The 17,205-nt window shown below is 45.9% G+C and overlaps 1 protein-coding gene across 4 annotated transcripts in view; it reads right to left on the reverse strand.

Annotated features, from left to right (window-relative positions):
• The window catches only part of LOC122542187 (epidermal growth factor receptor kinase substrate 8-like protein 1), a 104,817-nt gene that overhangs the window by 28,913 nt on the left and 58,699 nt on the right, over positions 1-17,205 (reverse strand). For all 4 annotated transcript variants that reach the window (XM_043679636.2, XM_087978266.1, XM_043679637.2 and 1 more), the window contains 6 exons: positions 16,435-16,496; positions 15,487-15,622; positions 9,380-9,468; positions 6,240-6,314; positions 4,358-4,503; positions 711-855 (listed from right to left, as the gene is read on the reverse strand). In XM_043679636.2, the coding sequence (XP_043535571.2) occupies positions 711-855; positions 4,358-4,503; positions 6,240-6,314; positions 9,380-9,468; positions 15,487-15,622; positions 16,435-16,496 (653 nt within the window). The remainder of the gene's footprint in view (positions 1-710; positions 856-4,357; positions 4,504-6,239; positions 6,315-9,379; positions 9,469-15,486; positions 15,623-16,434; positions 16,497-17,205) is intronic.

The raw sequence follows: 17,205 nt of genomic DNA on the forward strand, positions 1-17,205 counted from the left end.
TACTGGTGCCCCTCAGGTTCAGGTGCAGACCATCCTGTTTATAGAGGTCCCACCTTCCCCAGAAAGAACCCCAATTATCCAAATACCGGAATCCCTCCCTCCTGCACCATCCCTGTAGCCACGCATTTAACTGTTCTCTCTCCCTATTCCTCGACTCTCTATCACGTGGCACGGGTAACAAACCAGAGACAACAACTCTGTTCGTTCTAACTTTGAGCTTCCAACCTAGCTCCCTGAAAGCCTGCCTAACATCCTCAGACCTATGTCATTGGTGCCAATGTGGACCACGACTTCGGGCTGCTCCCCCTCCCCCTTAAGGACCCGGAAAACACGATCAGAGACATCACGTACCCTTGCACCTGGGAGGCAACATACCAAACATGAGTGTCTCTCGTTCCCACAAAACCGCCTATCTGTGCCCCGAACTATCGAGTCCCCAATTACTATTGTTCTGCTCTTCTCCACCCTTCCCTTCTGAGTAACGGGGACAGGCTCCATGCCAGAGGCCTGAGCCCCGTTACTTACCCCTGGTAAGTCGTCCCCCCCACAAGTATCCAAAACGGTATACTTGTTCTTGAGGGGAACGGCCGCAGGGGGTCCCTACACTGGCTGCTTCCTCCAAGTCCCCCTCACTGTCACCCATCTGTCTGCCATCTTTGGAGTTACTACTTCCCTAAAGCTCCGATCTATGACTCTAAACGCTTACCTACCTGCATCCGCAGCAACTCGTGTTTGTGTTGCAGTTCCACGGGATCTTCCCACGGAGCTCCGTTGGGATCCAGATTATCCGGCTGCCATCCTGATCGGAATTGGATATGGTACGGTGCTCCCCAGTGCTCGGTGGGCCATTCCAATCTGGACAAAAGGGAAAAGGTCTGATTATTTTCTGTGGCTAAAAGACAATGGGACCCCACCAATAAAGGCAGTGGGTGTGGGGTCTGGGTGCTGGGCCATCTACCATCATCATGCCATTTGTGTGGTTATGGTCAAGAGAGGGTACTGATTGAGTGTCTGGAGTACATATAAAGAGAGACTGCTGAGATACTGGGTAGGAGGCAGGCATATATGATGGCACATTTGACAACTTGCAGTGTCAGGATTTGGTAAGATTAATGTCTGGAACATTGTGAGTAAGACCTCTCACTGTGATGTTGGGGGTCACATAAGAGACAGACTTGCAGAGAGAAACCTTTAAAGATTCAACAGGGTTAGTCATGTTTTATGAAGATGTATTTAGTTGCTTAATGTGTAGAAAACTAGGTATCGATCTGATCATAAGGCTCAGTCATCCCTCCTCATTAGACTCACCAAACGTACAATACAAATAAGCAAGACTATTACAGAAATAACTTGTGTCTGATTTCACTAAAACCGACAAAACACTTGAAGGGATATATAGGGCAGATGTGAATAAGACGTTTCTCCTGTTTTGGGGAACTTGGATGCGGTTAATCGTAAGAAAGATGGCAATTAGGAGCAAGATGTGGAGAAATGTTTTACTTCGAGTGTTTGGAATTCTGTGCCACAGAGGGCTGTGGAAGCTCACTCTTTGAGTATGTTTAAGGTCGAGGGTGATAGATTTCTGGGTCATGGGGATAAGATTATTCATGGGTTTCATAGATTTCAGTGTGGAAGCAAGCCAAAATGTCCCTCGAGTCACATCAATCCTCTGAAGATCATCCCATTCTCACCCTACTCCCCACCCTATAACCTGCATTTCCTTTGGCTAACCTACCAAGCCTGTGCATCCCTGGGGGGACAACGCTGTCACTTTAAGGTTATTTTGTCCTCGGTTTTTTTTTGAAGAGAAGTCCTAAAGGCAGAGGTGCCGAAGAGTCTAGTTTAACAATGGAAAGGGGAGTGGCCAGTTCTCTCAGTCGGGTTTTTAGTTTAGTTTGGTTCAGCAGTCACACAATGTGTGAGTCTAGCGGAGATGCAAGCTTCAGTAACGAACTCCTTTGACACTCTCCGAGATCTCTCTCTGGATGCTGTTCCCTCCAGCCTGTAAGAATCTGTGTTTGAATTTATCATTTTTGTCAAGGGTTGTGTTTATGGGATGTTACTGTATTGGAGCAATTAATTAGTAATCGTTATTGTATCGGCTCAGTTATGTTCTCTAACAGTTGTTCTGTGTTCTTTTGTTTGTGTTTCAACCATAGCATTTAAATCAATTCAGTTTCGCTTAAAGCCAAGTAGTTTGACCAGCTGCACCCCACCCAGAATAACCACTTCACATCCGCCTTTAAAATAAGAAAAAGTTAGGGTCTGCGCTACCTTCTTAAAACATCTTGAGGGGGTCTGACTGGCCCTTATGGATACTATGAGCAACTTAGATTAGATTCCCTTCAGTATGAAAGCAGGCCCTTCAACCCAACAGGTCCACACTGACCCTCCAAAGAGTAACCTGCCCAGACCTTTTCCCCTACATTTACCCCTGGCTAATGCATCTAACACTATGGGCAATTTAGCATGGCCAATTCCCCCACCTGACCTGCACATCTTTGAACTGTGGGAGGAAACCCACGCAGACACAGGGAGAAAGTGCAAACTGCACACAGACAGTCACCTGAGACTGGGATTGAACCTGAGTCCCTGGCGCTGTGAGGCAGCAGTACCACCGTAGCCAATCCACCCTAACCTGCACATCTCTGGACTGTGGGAGGAAACCCACACAGACATGGGGCGAATGTGCAAACTCCACACAGTCGCCCGAGGCGGGAATCAAACCTGGGTCCCTGGCGCTGTGAGACAGCAATGCTACTGTACAAGGGTACAATACATGGAAGTTTTGGATCAGCCATGCTCACATTGGATAGTGGAGCAGACTTGATGGGCTGAATGGCTTACTGCTGTTGCTATCTTGGGATCCATTTATTGCAGAGGTCAGGGGAGTCTGCATTCTGCTCGATGCTACTTAGGCTGCCGATGTGGAAGAGAGAACATGGCCAGTGGTGAGAAGGGTCCTCCTTGCCAACTCCTTCCTCAGTGGCTGGAGTCTCAGCCCCCTTCTGCTTCACTCATTCTTGGAATGAGGGCATCTCTGGCCAGGCCCAGCATTTATTACCCATCCCCAATTACCCAGAGGGCAGCTAAGAGTCAACCAAATTGCTGTGGGTAGAGGGTCACACGTCGGCCAGGCCAGGTAAGGATGGCAGATTCCATCCCTAAAGGACGTTAGTGAACCTGATCGGTTTTTCCCACAACGGTTTCATTATTAGACCCTTAATTCCGTTTTTTTTAAATTGCCCTATTTGCTGTGGTTGGATTTGAACTCAGGTCCCCAGAGACTGAGCTGATTTGCTGGACCGATAGCCCAGTGACAATCCCACCAGCCATTGTGTTCCCCTGCACACACTGCCCACAAGGTGCCTTCTGTAATCCATGCTTCCGATTCGGAACGCGAGACAGAGGTTTTGATTTGATGAGGTTGAGCCAGAGCAACTCCGGGACGCAGAGATCGACGCTCTGTGATGCAGGGATACACACTCTGCGTGCTGTCCCTGCAGACTCATACTAGAGAAGCAACGACAGAGGCTGCTGGAGGACCAACAACTTAGTGAAGAACCCTGTCTGAAACCCACACGGTCTTCAAAGCGAAGAAGTTAACCTCAAACCATTGTTGGGGACTGCCCACAGGCCAGAGCCCAGGGGGATGTGTTGAGGAATGCCCTAAGGCATGGGACAGCCTCTTCAGAGACACGCCAGAGTGAGGTCACTGTGAGTTTTGAGAAGATTTTTTGAGTGAGATCACTGTCTAAGGCTCTTCAGCAATCACACAGCAAGGAATTAGAGCCCTTGTAAAAGCCTTCAGGCTGTTTGGACAGGTCATTCACATCGTCAGCATGAGGAATTACAATGAGGCAATGCAGAATGTCACATGCTGGGTTGGCAGTGAAGGCAATTGAACTGCATTTGCACTTTCTCTGTTGTCAAATGTAAGCTCTTAGTTCCTTCCACAGCTACAATTTGCGAGCAAAGGACACGTTTTGACTCTGCCCAAATCCGAAACAATGTTTGCTACATCTTTGTCTATCAAAACATTTCACGTTTCGAAATACCTTTCCATGTCTGCCCCACTCTCAAGAAAATAATCCCAGAGTGTTAGATGCACAACAGGAAAGTGCTGGAGAAACTCAACAGGTCAGACAGTGTCTGTGGAGAGAGAAATGGAGTCGGCGTTGAGTCCAGGCAGAGTCTTTCCAGCAATTTCCTTTTATTTTTGTTCCAGATTGTTAGCTCCTTCCTGCTGGTTTGAACATCTCCACTTCCTGTGACGTTCAACTTTCCCTACATCCCTGTTTCATTTGGGAAGCTGGAACGTTGGTTGAATGTGGGCACTATGGCAGATGGCTCCTACCTGGGTTTTGTCCAGTAGTCTCCCATCGACTGCCACTGTGCCATCTCTGTCTCATTGAGCGTGTTTTTCAAGAGGTGGACGGCATCATTGGTGAGGAATGGCGTGGTGACCGATCTGGCGACATGCTGACCCACTGTTTGCACCATCTGTGCGGGAGGAAAGAGATGAAGGGTCAAAAAACTTGGCTCCATTTCACTGACAATTTGCCCAGATAAATAGAGGGAGGGGTCCTCCCTGTACCAACTTGAAGATGGTAGGTCTCCCCTGACAGTGACCTCGAACAGCATCGTAAGCATTCAGGCCCTCCACCAATGCAGCACACTCACAGAAACATGCACCATCTGTAAGATCATCATAGAATCCGTACACTGGGGAAACAGGCCATTCAGCCCAACAAATCCACACTGACCCTCCAAAGAGTATCCCATGGAGACCCCATTACCCTACCTTATTACTCTACATTTACCCCTGACTAATGTACCTAACCTACACATCCCTGAACGCTGTGGGCAACTTAGCATGGGTCGAGAGTGTGGTACTGGAAAAGCACAGCAGGTCAGGCAGCATCTGAGGAGCAGGAGAGTCGATGTTTCAGGCAAAAGCCCTTCATCAGGAATAAGGATAGAGACAGTTGTATAGTGGTAATGTTGCTGAACTAGAAATCATAAAACCCAGTCTAATGCTCTGGGCCATGAGTTCAAATCCCACCATCTAGGTCAGATGGAGTTTAAATTCAGTAAGTATAGAATTGAAAGCTGGTGTCAGTAGTGGATGCTATTTGATTGATTATTCTCACATGTACTGATGTACAGAGAGAAGTATTATTTTTCATGCTATGCAGACAAATCATACCTTACATTAGTACTGATTTGGAGATGTCGGTGTTGGACTGGGGTGGACAAAGTTAAAAATCACACAACACCAGGTTATAGTCCAACAGGTTTAATTGGAAGCACGAGCTTTTGGAGCGCTGCTCCTTCATCAGGTGGTTGTGGATCGTAAGACACAGGATTTATAGCAAACATTTACAGTGTGATGTAACTGAAACTATATATTGAAAAAGACCTGGATTGTTTGTTAAGTCTCTCATCTTTTAGAATGGGCATGTTGGTTTCAGTTCTTTCATATGTAAATTCCAGAATATTTAAGAGTTGCATTCTTGAGTGAACTTTAACAATTGGTGTCATGTCGGCCCAGATAGCTTTTTACTTAAGAACATCAGGGTAATAGAACAGGATGCAGAATACAGAGTTACAGCTACAGAGAAGGTGTGGAGAAAGATCAACTCTAACATAGGAGTGGTCTATACTTAAGTCTGACAACAGCAGGGAAGAAGCTGTTCTTGAATCTGACGGTACATGTTTTCAAACGTTTGTACCTTCTGTCCGATGGAAGAAATATAACCAGGGTGGGGAGGGGTGGTCTTTAATGATGTTGGATGCTTTCCCGAGGCAGTGGGAAGTATAGATGGAGTCAATGGATGGGAGGCTGGTTTGTGTGGGCTGGGTTCACAACTCTTTGTAGTTTCTTGCGGTCTTGTGAGTGATGTTGAAACAGGTACCCTTCAGGGAAGGAAATCTACTCATTCTTCCTTGTCTCACTCAGCCTGGTGAACGCAGAGCCACAGGAAGGTGGCTACCTCTCACTCGCCCTCTCATCCTCACCCTCCCACAACCCCCTTCATTGCTGGCATCATGAGAGGGGGGCGGGGTTGCTGATGCCTCCCCACCCCCCCCCCACCCCCCCTCTGCTGCTGTCATGGAAATTTTCCCAAGATCCTCTTGGCTTAGCATAACTGGGAGGCAATGCTGCTGTCCCCATGTCTAACAGGAGGTGGGTCAGAGGGGCACAAAGCAGGAATTGTAGAAAGCCACTTTCTTACCATGTCGAGGGGCGAGAACAGGAAGTGGATTAGTTCAGTCGCACTAGGATTGACAATGTGGTTCTTCACCCGAGCCTAAAAAGAACAAATTCATCGTGGTCAGTCCTGGGGTCAGGTTCGAATCATCTGCTTAAATATTCTTCATCTCGCTTGTGTTACGACACGGGGTAAACCCCTCTGCGAATTTAAACCTGACGCACAGGGAAGCTCACCTCATACTGTAATCTGTGAGGGGCAAAGGACTATCCCCAGAGGTCTCTATTTAAAGCAAAAATTAACCATTTATTCTTTAAGTCCAAAAGAGCACATTAAACAACTATTTCCAGCTCCCACTTTACAATACTGATCTGATAAATTCCCTCTTAAATTTATGGCAAAATCAATTTTAAACCCAGGTATAGTCTTCAGACATCAAGCGTTCTCTGTAGGTTTCCTTTTGGTCGACTTTGGTGTTCCGCTGCACAAACGTCTTATCGATAAATACCTTTCAGAAAGCTGTTCTGCTGGCAGTCTGTTTTATGGTCGCTTGGCAGTTCTCCCCCTAACTATTCAAAATGTCCAGTTTTATATCCCAAAACATCAGATCATTTCATTGGTTTGATGCCATCAAAATACTAAATTCAAATTCGATTGGATTTTTGGTATCTTGGGGCATAATTTAAACTGATTGGCCAAATTTGAATTTGTTTTGTATCATGGCAACTCATCTGCACTATTGGTTTCACAGTCAAATGTTACATTTTAAGTTCTTTCAGCATATTCTGTGCCTCTCTAAGTCCGTGCCAGCTTCCAGTCTCCTAAAGGTACAGTATGCACCTATACCTTCAAAGCACTTGTTATAAAATCATCGAATTTGCTGTCATAAATGGTGTAAATCTCCCTCTACTCATTTAAACTGAAGGTAAAGTTCCCTTGACATTACCCCATCAAACACTCCCAGGATAGGTACAGCATGGGCTTAGGTAGAAAGTAAAGTTCCCTTTATACTGATACATCAAACACTCCAGCATGGGGCTAGATAGAGAGTAAAGCTCCTTCTACACTATCCCCATCATACACACTCAGGACAGTGACAGCACAGGGCTAGATAGAGAGTAAAGCTCCTTCTACACTATCCCCATCAAACACACTCAGGACAGTGACAGCACGGGGTTAGATACAGAGTAAAGCTTCCTCTATGTTGTCAGGTATAGGAAGGGCTAATGGACAGAAAAGCTCTATTTTCCTACAGTTACATAATGTAAACACAACATCAGAGGTCTCTGCTTCAGCATCTGGGTGACATTTTCATTCGCCACCTGGATTATTATCTGGGTAAGGAGACTTTTTAATCTAAACTGTAAGGAATTATAGACAGCCTGACCTGATGAACATTTTATTGGGAGTTTAGGCAGGACCACCTGACACATGTAACAAAACAAATCAAAGAATTGCAGATGCTAGAAACCAGAAACAAAAGCAGAAATTGCTGGAGAAACTCAGCAAGTCTTGCAGCATCTATGGAGAGAGAAACAGAGTTAACATTTAGGGTGCAGTGACCCAGAGAGTTCTGAAGAAAGGTCACTGGGCACAAAACGTTAACTCTGCTTTCTCTCTCCAGACAGTGCCAGACCTGCTGAGTTTCTCCAGCAATTTTTGCTTTTGTACCTTAAACACATGTCACGCTGCAGCCAAGATAGAGAGAGAGAGAGAGAGAAAAACAGAGAGACAGAGAGAGAGAGAAAGAGAGAGAGAACAAGTGAGAGAAAGAGAAAGCAAGGAGAGGTGGGTGAAAGAAAGAGGGAGAGAAAGTAAGAGAAATAGAGATTCAGAGAGGGAGAGCTGGGGGTAAGGAGGAAGAAAGAAAGAAAGAGAAAGTAAGGGAGAGTTAGAAGGAGTAAGGTGGGGGGAGGAAGAAGAGAGAGGTAAAGTAACAGAGAGATAGAGAGAGAAAGTAAGAGAGATGGAGAGGGAGAAAGTAGGAGAGAGAGACAGAGAGACAGACATACAGAGAGGAAGGGGAAGGAGAAAGAAAGATAAAGAGAGAGAAAGTAAGAGAGAGAAAGTAAGAGCGATATAGAAAGAGAGGGGTGGGGAAGAAAGAAAGGGAGAAAGAGAAAGAGGGAGCTGACAAGCATCTTGGATGGATTTGGTCCTAGATTCCAAACATCAGAGAAAGTATTTAACCCCATCGCTAACCCAACCACATAATGTCTGATTTGATTGAATTCCAACTACTCTCTTGCTAACAGAGAGTGAACAGTGAGATTTTAAGTCTATAATTTGACAAGTTTCCCACATTCAGCAGGGTGTGAATATACCAGGTCACATTACACATTCAGCTGTGGGCAAAGGTCGGATTCTGAGCAATCCATTGGGACGATATTTATTCAGCAGGCTGAGGGTTACTCCTTGTGATTTTGTGCTGAGTAAGGATCACTGTTATAAATACTACATGCCCCAAAGTCGGTTCTGATACCATGAATCTCAAGACCACGGCTCCTTCTTTCTCTTTTTCCCTTTCTTTCTTTCCCTGCCCCTCTCTCTCTCTCTTTCTTACTTTCTCTCTCTCTTGTATCTTTCTTTCTCCTTTTTCTTCCTCTCTCTCTCTATTTTTCTCCTACTTTCTCCCTCTACAGTTTAACCAGAATAACCATTTAATATCGCATGTGGAAATCATTAACAGCAAGTCTTGGCAGTCTCTTGGTATTTGAAATGAAACTGTGAGGCTGGGTTGATGCCAGTTAAAAGATTAAACCCACAGTGTCAACACCCTGATTAGGTATTTCAGTGCTGACCTTTAGCTCTTAGTTAAGTCATTTGCTTCTAGCCCTGTTTGCTGTGACAGTCTGAATTGATGAAATGAACATTGTCATTTGATAAAAACAGGTCATACCCTCTACTTGTCTTCACCTATCCCCACTGCACCACCCTGCCCCCACCACCCTCCCCTTTATCTGCAGCTCCTCCCACACCCACCCCCAAGTCCTGAAGAAGAGTTACCCCTGAAATATCTCCACTCCTGGCTTGCTGTGTTCTTCCAGCCTCCTGCCTGTCCGCTTTGGATTCCAGCTTCTGCAGGTTTTTTGTTTCTAACCAGATTTGATAAAGCCGAGCCCTTTTGAAAGAGTTTTGACTTTGCAAGCTGCAGAGTTGCTTACCAGCAGGCTAAAGGAGTATTTGTACTTCTGAAAGACATCGACAAATTCCTCCTGGGTCGGGGGCCGTGCTCTCAGCGTCAGGAGACCCTCTGAAATCAACAGTAGAATTTGGTTTCAGGTGTAAATCGACATTGTGGATATAATACAAACACAAAACACAGAAAGCCTCACCCATTGAGTGTCTTAGACTTAAGACTATATCACCGGGTCTTCCAGTTCAAGTTCATTCTATGACATTAGCACAAAAAACATCCAGACCGACACCCCATTGTATTACTAATGTTGAAGGTGCAATTGTTGGAGAGAGAGGCAGTGGTAAGGGGTTGTATTGAGGTTGTACGGGACATTGATGAGGCCTCTTAGAATCATAGAGATGTACAGCACAGAAACAGACCCTTCGGTCCAACTCATCCATGCTAACTAGATATCCTAAATTAATCTAGTCCCATTTGCCAACATAGAACATTGAACACAGAATGTTACAGCGCAATACAGGCCCTTTGGCCCTCGATGTTGCGCTGACCTGTGAAATTAATGTGATGCCCATCTAACCTACACCGTTCCATTATTATCCATACGTATGTCCAATGCCCATTTAAATGCTGTTAATGTCGGTGAGTCTACTATTGTTGCAGGCAGGCCTTTCCACACCCCTACTACCCTCTGAGGAAAGAAACTACCCTGATATCTGTCCTGTATCTATCACCCTCAACTTAAAACTATGGCCCCTCATGCCAGCCGTCACCATCTGAGGAAAACGGCTCTCACAGTCCACCCAATCTAACCCTCTGATTATCTTATGCATCTCGATTAAGTGGCCTCTTAACCTTCTTCACTCCGACAAAAACAACCTCAGTTCCCTCAGCCTTTCCTCGTAAAACCTTCCTTCCATACCAGGCAACATCCTAGTAAATCTCCTCTGAACCCTTTCCAAAGCTTCCACATGCTTCCTAAATTGCGGTGACCAGAACTGCACGCAATACTCCACGTGCGGCCTTACCAGCGTCTTGTACAGCTGAAGCATGACCTCATGGCTCCGAAACTCAATCCCCCTCCCAATAAACACCAACACACCATATGCCTTCTTAACAACCCTGTCAACCTGGGTGGCAACTTTCAGGGATTTATGCACCTGGACACCGAGATCTCTCTGTTCCTCCACACTGTCAAGAATTTTACCATGAGCCAAGTATTCTGCATTCCTGTTACTTCTTCCAAATTGAACTACCTCACGCTTTTCCGCATTAAACTCCGTTTGCCACTTCTCAGCCCAGCTCTGCATCTTATCTATGTCCCTCTGTAACCCACAACATCCTTAAGCACATCCACAACTCTGCCTACTTTAGTGTCAACTGCAAATTTACTAACCCATCCTTCAATGCCCAGATCCAGATCATTTATAAAAATGACAAACAGCAGTGGCCCCAGAACAGATCCCTGCAGCACACCACTGGTAACTGAGCTCCAGGATGAACATTTCCCATTAACCACCACCCTCTGTCTTCTTTCAGCTAGTCAATTTCTGATCCAAACCGCTAAATCACCTTCAATTCCGAAATTCCGTATTTTGTGCAATAGCCTACCATGGGGAACCTTATCAAACGCCTTACTGAGGTCCATATACACCACATCAACCACTTTACCTCCATCCACCTGTTTTGTCACCTTCTCAAAGAACTCAATAAGTTTGGTGAGGCATGACCTACCCTTCACAAAACCATCCTGACTATCCCTAACCAAATTATTTCTTTCCAGATGATTATAAATCCTATCTCCTATAACCTTTTCCAACACCTTTACCCACAACCAAAGTAAGGCTCACTGGCCTATAATGACCAGGGTTGTCCCGACTCCCCTTCTTAAACGAGGAACAACATTTACTCTCCTCCAGTCTTCTGGCACTACTCCTGTCGACAATGATGACATAAAGATCGAAGCCAAAGGCCCTGCAATCTCCTCCCTGGCTTCCCAGAGAATCCGAGAATAAATCCCATCCAGGGGTCTTATCTATTTTAAGATCTTCCAAAATTGCTAAAAGCTCCTCCTTGTCAACCTCAATCTAAACTTGTAGCCCGTATTTTCATATTTTCACTAACATTGCCCTTTTCCAATGTGAATACTGACGAAAAGTATTCATTAAGTGTTTCCCCTATGTCCTCAGATTCCACACACAACCTCCCACTACTGTCTTTGATTGGCCCTAATCTTACTCTAGTCATTCTTTTATTCCTGACATACCTATAGAAGGTCTTAGAGTATTCCTTGATCCTATCCAACATCAGCTTCTCATGTCCCCTCTGGCTCTTCTCAGCCCTCTCTTTCGATCTTTTTTGGCCAAATCATAACTCTCAAGCCCCCTGACTGAGCCTTCATGCCTCATCCGCACATGAACCTTCTTCTTTCTCTTGACAAGAGCTTCAACTTCTTTAGTGAACCATGGTTCTCTCTCTCAACAACTTACGTCCATTCCTGATAGATATATATTTATCAAGGCACCACAGTATCTGTTCGTTGAATAAGCTCCACACTTCAAGTGTGTCCATCCACTGCAGTTTCTTTCCCCATCCTATGCATCCTAAATCTTGCCTAATCACATCATAATTGCCTTTCCCCCCAGTTATACCTCTTTCCCTGCGGTATATACCCTATCCAATGTTTGCTATTGTAAACATAACTGAATTATGGTCACTATTGCCAAAGTGTTCACCTACCTCCAAATCTAACAACTGGCAGGGTTCATTCCCCAGTACCAAATCCAATAGGGCATCGCCACTTGTTGGCCTGTCTACATACTGTGTCAGAAAACCCTCCTGCACACATTGAACAAAAACTGACCCATCTAAACTACTTGAACTATAGTATTCCCAGTCAACATTGGGGAAGTTAGGTTGATAAAGTTCAGATTGATAAATTCTTAATCTCGCAAGGAATTAAGGGAGGCAGGGAGAGTGCGTGTAAGTGGTGTTGAAACGCCCATCAGCCATTGTGGACTCGATGGGCCAAATGGCCTTACTTCCTCGCCTATGTCTTATGGTCTTAAGTTAAAGTCCCCCCTAACAATTACACTGTTACTCTCGCTCAGATCGAGAATCATCTTTTCTATTCTTTCCTCTACATCCCTAGACACATTTGGAGGCCTATAGTAAACTCCCAGCAGGGTGACCTCTCCTTTCCTGTTTCTAACCTCAACCCGAAACTACCTCAGTGGGTGAATCCTCAAACGTTCTCTCAGCTGCTGTAATATTACCTCTGATTAACAATGACACCCCACCGCCCCCTTCCCCACCCTCACCCCCGCTCCTTTACCATCTTCTCTGTTCTTGCTGAAACATCTAAATCCCGGAATCTGCAACAACCATTCTTGTCCCTCCTCTAACCATGTCTCTGAAGTGGCCACAACATCGAAATCCCAGGTACCAACTCATGCTGCAAGTTCACCCACCTTATTCCAGATGCTCTTGGCGTTGAAGTACACACGTTTCAAACCAACATCCTGATTGCTGGTGCCCCCTTGTGACCTTGTAAACCTATCCCTGACCTCACTACCCTCAACCTCCTGTACACTGGAACTAAAGTTCAGATTCCCATCCCCCTGCTGCCTTAGTTTTAACTCCCCTGAAGAGCATTAGCAAATTTCCTCCCCAGGATATTGGTACCCCTCCGGTTCAGGTGAAGACCATCCTGTTTGTAGAGGTCCCACCTTCCCCAGAAAGAGCTCCAATTATCCAAGAATCCAAAACCCTCCCTCCTGCACCATCCCTGCAACAACTGGCCCAAATCCCTCTAAACCTTTCCTATTCCTATCCCCATCCAGTCTTCTGAGTATTGTGTGCAGTTCTGGTCACCCTGTTACAGCAAAGACATTATTAAGCCGAGAAGGCTTCAGGAGAGATTTACCAGGATTTTGCCAGGAATGGAAGATTTGAGTTATAAGGAGAGGCTGGATAGACTGGGAATTTTTTTCTCTCGAGCGTAGGAGGTTGAGAGGTGACCTTATAGAGGTTTATAAAATCATGAGGCGGATGGATAAGGTGTCTTTTCCCTAGGGTGGGGGAGTTCAAGACTGGGGGGGTGATTTTTTAAGATGAGAGGAGAAAGATTTAAAAAAGATTTGCGAGGCAATTTTTTTCTACACAGAGTGGTTTGTGTGTGGAATGAACTTCCTGAGGAAGTGATGGATAAGCATTCATTTACAATGTTCAATAGACATTTGGCAGGTACATGAATAGGAAAGATTTGGAGGGATATGAGCTAAGCCTAGGCAGGTGGGACCGGTCCGGCATGTATTGGTTGGACCGAAGGGCTTGTTTCCGTGCTGTGAGACTCTATGACTCTAAAGTCACTATCCAGAAACACCAAGCTAATGCTCTAGGGACATGGGTTCAAACCATACTGTGCCCAATGGTGAAATTTAAATTTAATTTCAAAAAATTGGAATAAAAATCTAGCTCAATTATCAATCAAAAAATTCATCTGTTTCCCTAATGTCCTTTAGGGGAAGAAATCTGCCATCCTTATCCAATCTGGCTGACATGTGACTCCAGACCAACAGCGATGTGGTTGACTCCTAATTGCCCTCTGGGCAATTAGGGATGGGCAATAAGTGCTGGGGCAACCTGCATCCATAAAGGAATGCAAAAGAAAATACCTATGACTCACTGAGGTGCATTTGGAAAGGAAAAGGGGGATCTGTGATGAAAAGTGGTCTCCTATTGGAATGGTGTCCCACCATCTCACTGTCACTTGTAATGAAACTGCATGTGTATATCAGGCCTCCCTCAATGTCCCAACATGGACCATATGGAATTAAACTCTTCTATAACAAAACCACGGTTGTCCCATTGGAAAAGATGCCATTCAGCCCATCAGGTCCACATCCCACCCAGACACTCACCCTATCCCTGTTACCCCACTCCACAGTAATTTAACCGTAATCAACCCACTCTAACCTGCACAGTTTTGGACTGTGGGAGGAAACTGGAGCACCCAGAACACCCACGCAGACACGGGGAGAACATGCAAACTCCGCACAGACAGTTACCCGAGGCTGGAATTGAACCTGAGACCCTGACACCGTGAGGCAGCAGTGCTAAACACTGAGCCACTATGCCACCCATCCCTGTTGATTGGTCAACTGGATTAATGGGTCTCATTGGGTAGGAGTCAGGGCCGCTGGAAATTGTGGAACTTTGACCTGAGTGTATAACTCCAGTTTGGTGGTACACACCGGTCAGTTGTCAGCACTGATAGGGGGTGGGGAGAGGTTGGTTAGCTCAGTTGGCTGGATGGCTGGTTTGTGTTGCAGACTGACACCCACAGCGTGAGGTCAATCTCTGCCCTAGCTGAGGGCACCACGAAGGTCCCACCTTCTCAAAGTCTCCCTGAGGCACCAGTGACCCTTTGGTTAGAGCATCATTAGTTGTCTCACCCTAACGAGAGGGGAGAGATACAACAAGGGTTCGGGGGGGGCAATCTTTTCACACAGAGGGTGGTGAGTGTCTGGAATAGGGCTGCCAGAGGTAGTGGTGGAGGTGAGTGCAATTTTGTCATTTAAACAACATTTAGACAGGTACATGGATGGGATAGGTGTGGAGGTATATGAACCAAATGCAGGAAAATGGCACTAGTTTAATTGTGAAAACTGGGTGGCATGGACAAGATGGGCCGAAGGGCCTGTTTCCATGCTGTAGACCTCTATGACTATGGTGACTTTACCATTCCCTGTGTTTAAGCACAGTTATTTTAATGCATTATATGATTGTTGCATCTAACATTTGGTAAAATGGCGTATCCTTAAACTGCCTTCCCTCTTTGCACTGGCCTGCCTCAACTGGGAGCGTGTGGCCATACTACCCTTTAGTTCCTCCACATACTCCAACCCACAGCTGTGCTGTGAGACAGAGAGAGTGGGTGTGTGTGTGAGAGAGAGAGAGAGAGAAAGAGAGAGAGAGAGAGAGAAGCTTGGGGCTTGCTGGTTGATTGCTCCCATGAATCCAGAATAGTGACCAACTGTGAAGCCACCAGGTGACTTGATTGGGAATTGGTTCCTGTGGCCATTGCCCAGGCCCCATAGAGCAGCCTCAGGGATTCCGATGGAGCCTACATACCCCCACTCTCTTTGGAAGTTCGCTTCTTTCCCATTCTGCTCTTCTTCCTCTGGTCCAGGATCTTGAAAGCTTCAGCTGTCTTCTGTAGCCTCACCATGAAGGCTTCGATATCATCGAACGTGTGATTGAGAATCGTCTGGAAGAGGAAGTGAAACGGAAAGGGGCTCAGCGTTGACATCGAGTTAATGCGCAAACCTTCCGGGCGCCCTTGACCCCCCCCAATCCCACAGGTACTCCAACCCACCTGTCCCCCCGGCCCCTCACCTGTATGACTCAGAGGATCCCTGTCCCCCTCCCACCCCCCCATGACCTTTGCCTTGTGAGGAAAGAAAGTGCTTGCATTTATATACAGCCTTTCCCATCCACGGGATGCTTCACAGCCAATGAAGAATCTCTCCCTGTTGCAATGCGAAGGTGGCACATACAGCAAGGGTCAGGATTCTCTTGGTCTGAAGGAAATACAGAGCAGATCCCAAAGAAATCGCTTGTTCAAAATAGTGTAGTGGGATTTGGTTACACCCACCTGGGGGGCGCCTGGGTTTCATGTTCAATATATTTACAGGTATCCCCCGTTTTTCAAAAGTTTTCCTTACATCACTTTGCTTTTACGAAAGACCTACATTAGTACCTGTCTTTCCAAACGGAAACAGGATTTTCAGTTTTACAAAAAAAGGTGAATTTTTCACCCATATAAATTAATGCATCTTCGCTTTAACGTCATCTTGGCTTACTGGAGGTCTCATAGGAACACTGCTTTCTGACAGCGGGAGATACCTGTAGTTATTCGGATAATTCTTCTTATAGCAATAAGTAGTATTGCTGGCAGTGAAGTAACCCAGGGCATATCACAATGCATCAACAAACACATGAAATCTGACCATTTTGGGATAGAGTAGGGTTCAGGATATTGACCACACCAACTCCTGAGCTGTCATTAGCTTAACTCACCACATCACGAGCTGTCCTCTGTTCAGATATGTCTTGTGGAACTCCACCCGTCCCATTGAGTTCTACAATATATATAGAACATTGACAACACATACCAATGATTAATTGAAGCGTACAAGCAGAGAGAGAGTGTTTAATAAATCATAGCATTTGCTACAGAGCAGAGAGAGGCCATTCGGCCCATCAAGTCTGCACCAATCCTCTGCGGGGCCTCCTACCAAGATATACCCTTCGCTCTATCCCTATAACCCTGCATTTCCCATGGCTAATTCTCCTAGTCTATATATCCTTGGGCACTATGGGTAATTTAGCATGGCCAATCCACCCATCCTGCACATTCTTTGGACTGTGAGAGGCAACTGGAGCACCCAGAGGAAACTCCATGCAGACATGGGGAGGCTGAATGAGGAACGTTTGAGGATTCTGGGTCTATACTTAATGGAGTTTAGATTAGATTAGATTCCCTACATTGGGGAACAGACCCTTCGGCCCAACAAGTCCACACTAACCCTCCAAAGAGTAACCCCCTAGACCCATTTTCCTCTGACTCATGCACCTCACACTATGGGCAATTTAACATGGCCAATTCACCTGGGCTGCATATCTTTGGACTGTGGGAGGAAACCCACGCAGACACGGGGAGAATATGAAAACTCCACACAGACAGTCACTCGAGGCTGGAATCAAACTCAAGTCCCTAACGCTGTGAGATAGTAGTGCTAACCACTGAGCCACCATGCTGTCCCAAAGGATGGTGGGGGGGATTGAATT

The sequence above is a fragment of the Chiloscyllium plagiosum genome, unplaced genomic scaffold (assembly GCF_037043375.1).
Source record: "Chiloscyllium plagiosum isolate Xiang-an unplaced genomic scaffold, Cpla_swu_hap1 HiC_scaffold_33, whole genome shotgun sequence".
Taxonomy (NCBI): domain Eukaryota; kingdom Metazoa; phylum Chordata; class Chondrichthyes; order Orectolobiformes; family Hemiscylliidae; genus Chiloscyllium; species Chiloscyllium plagiosum.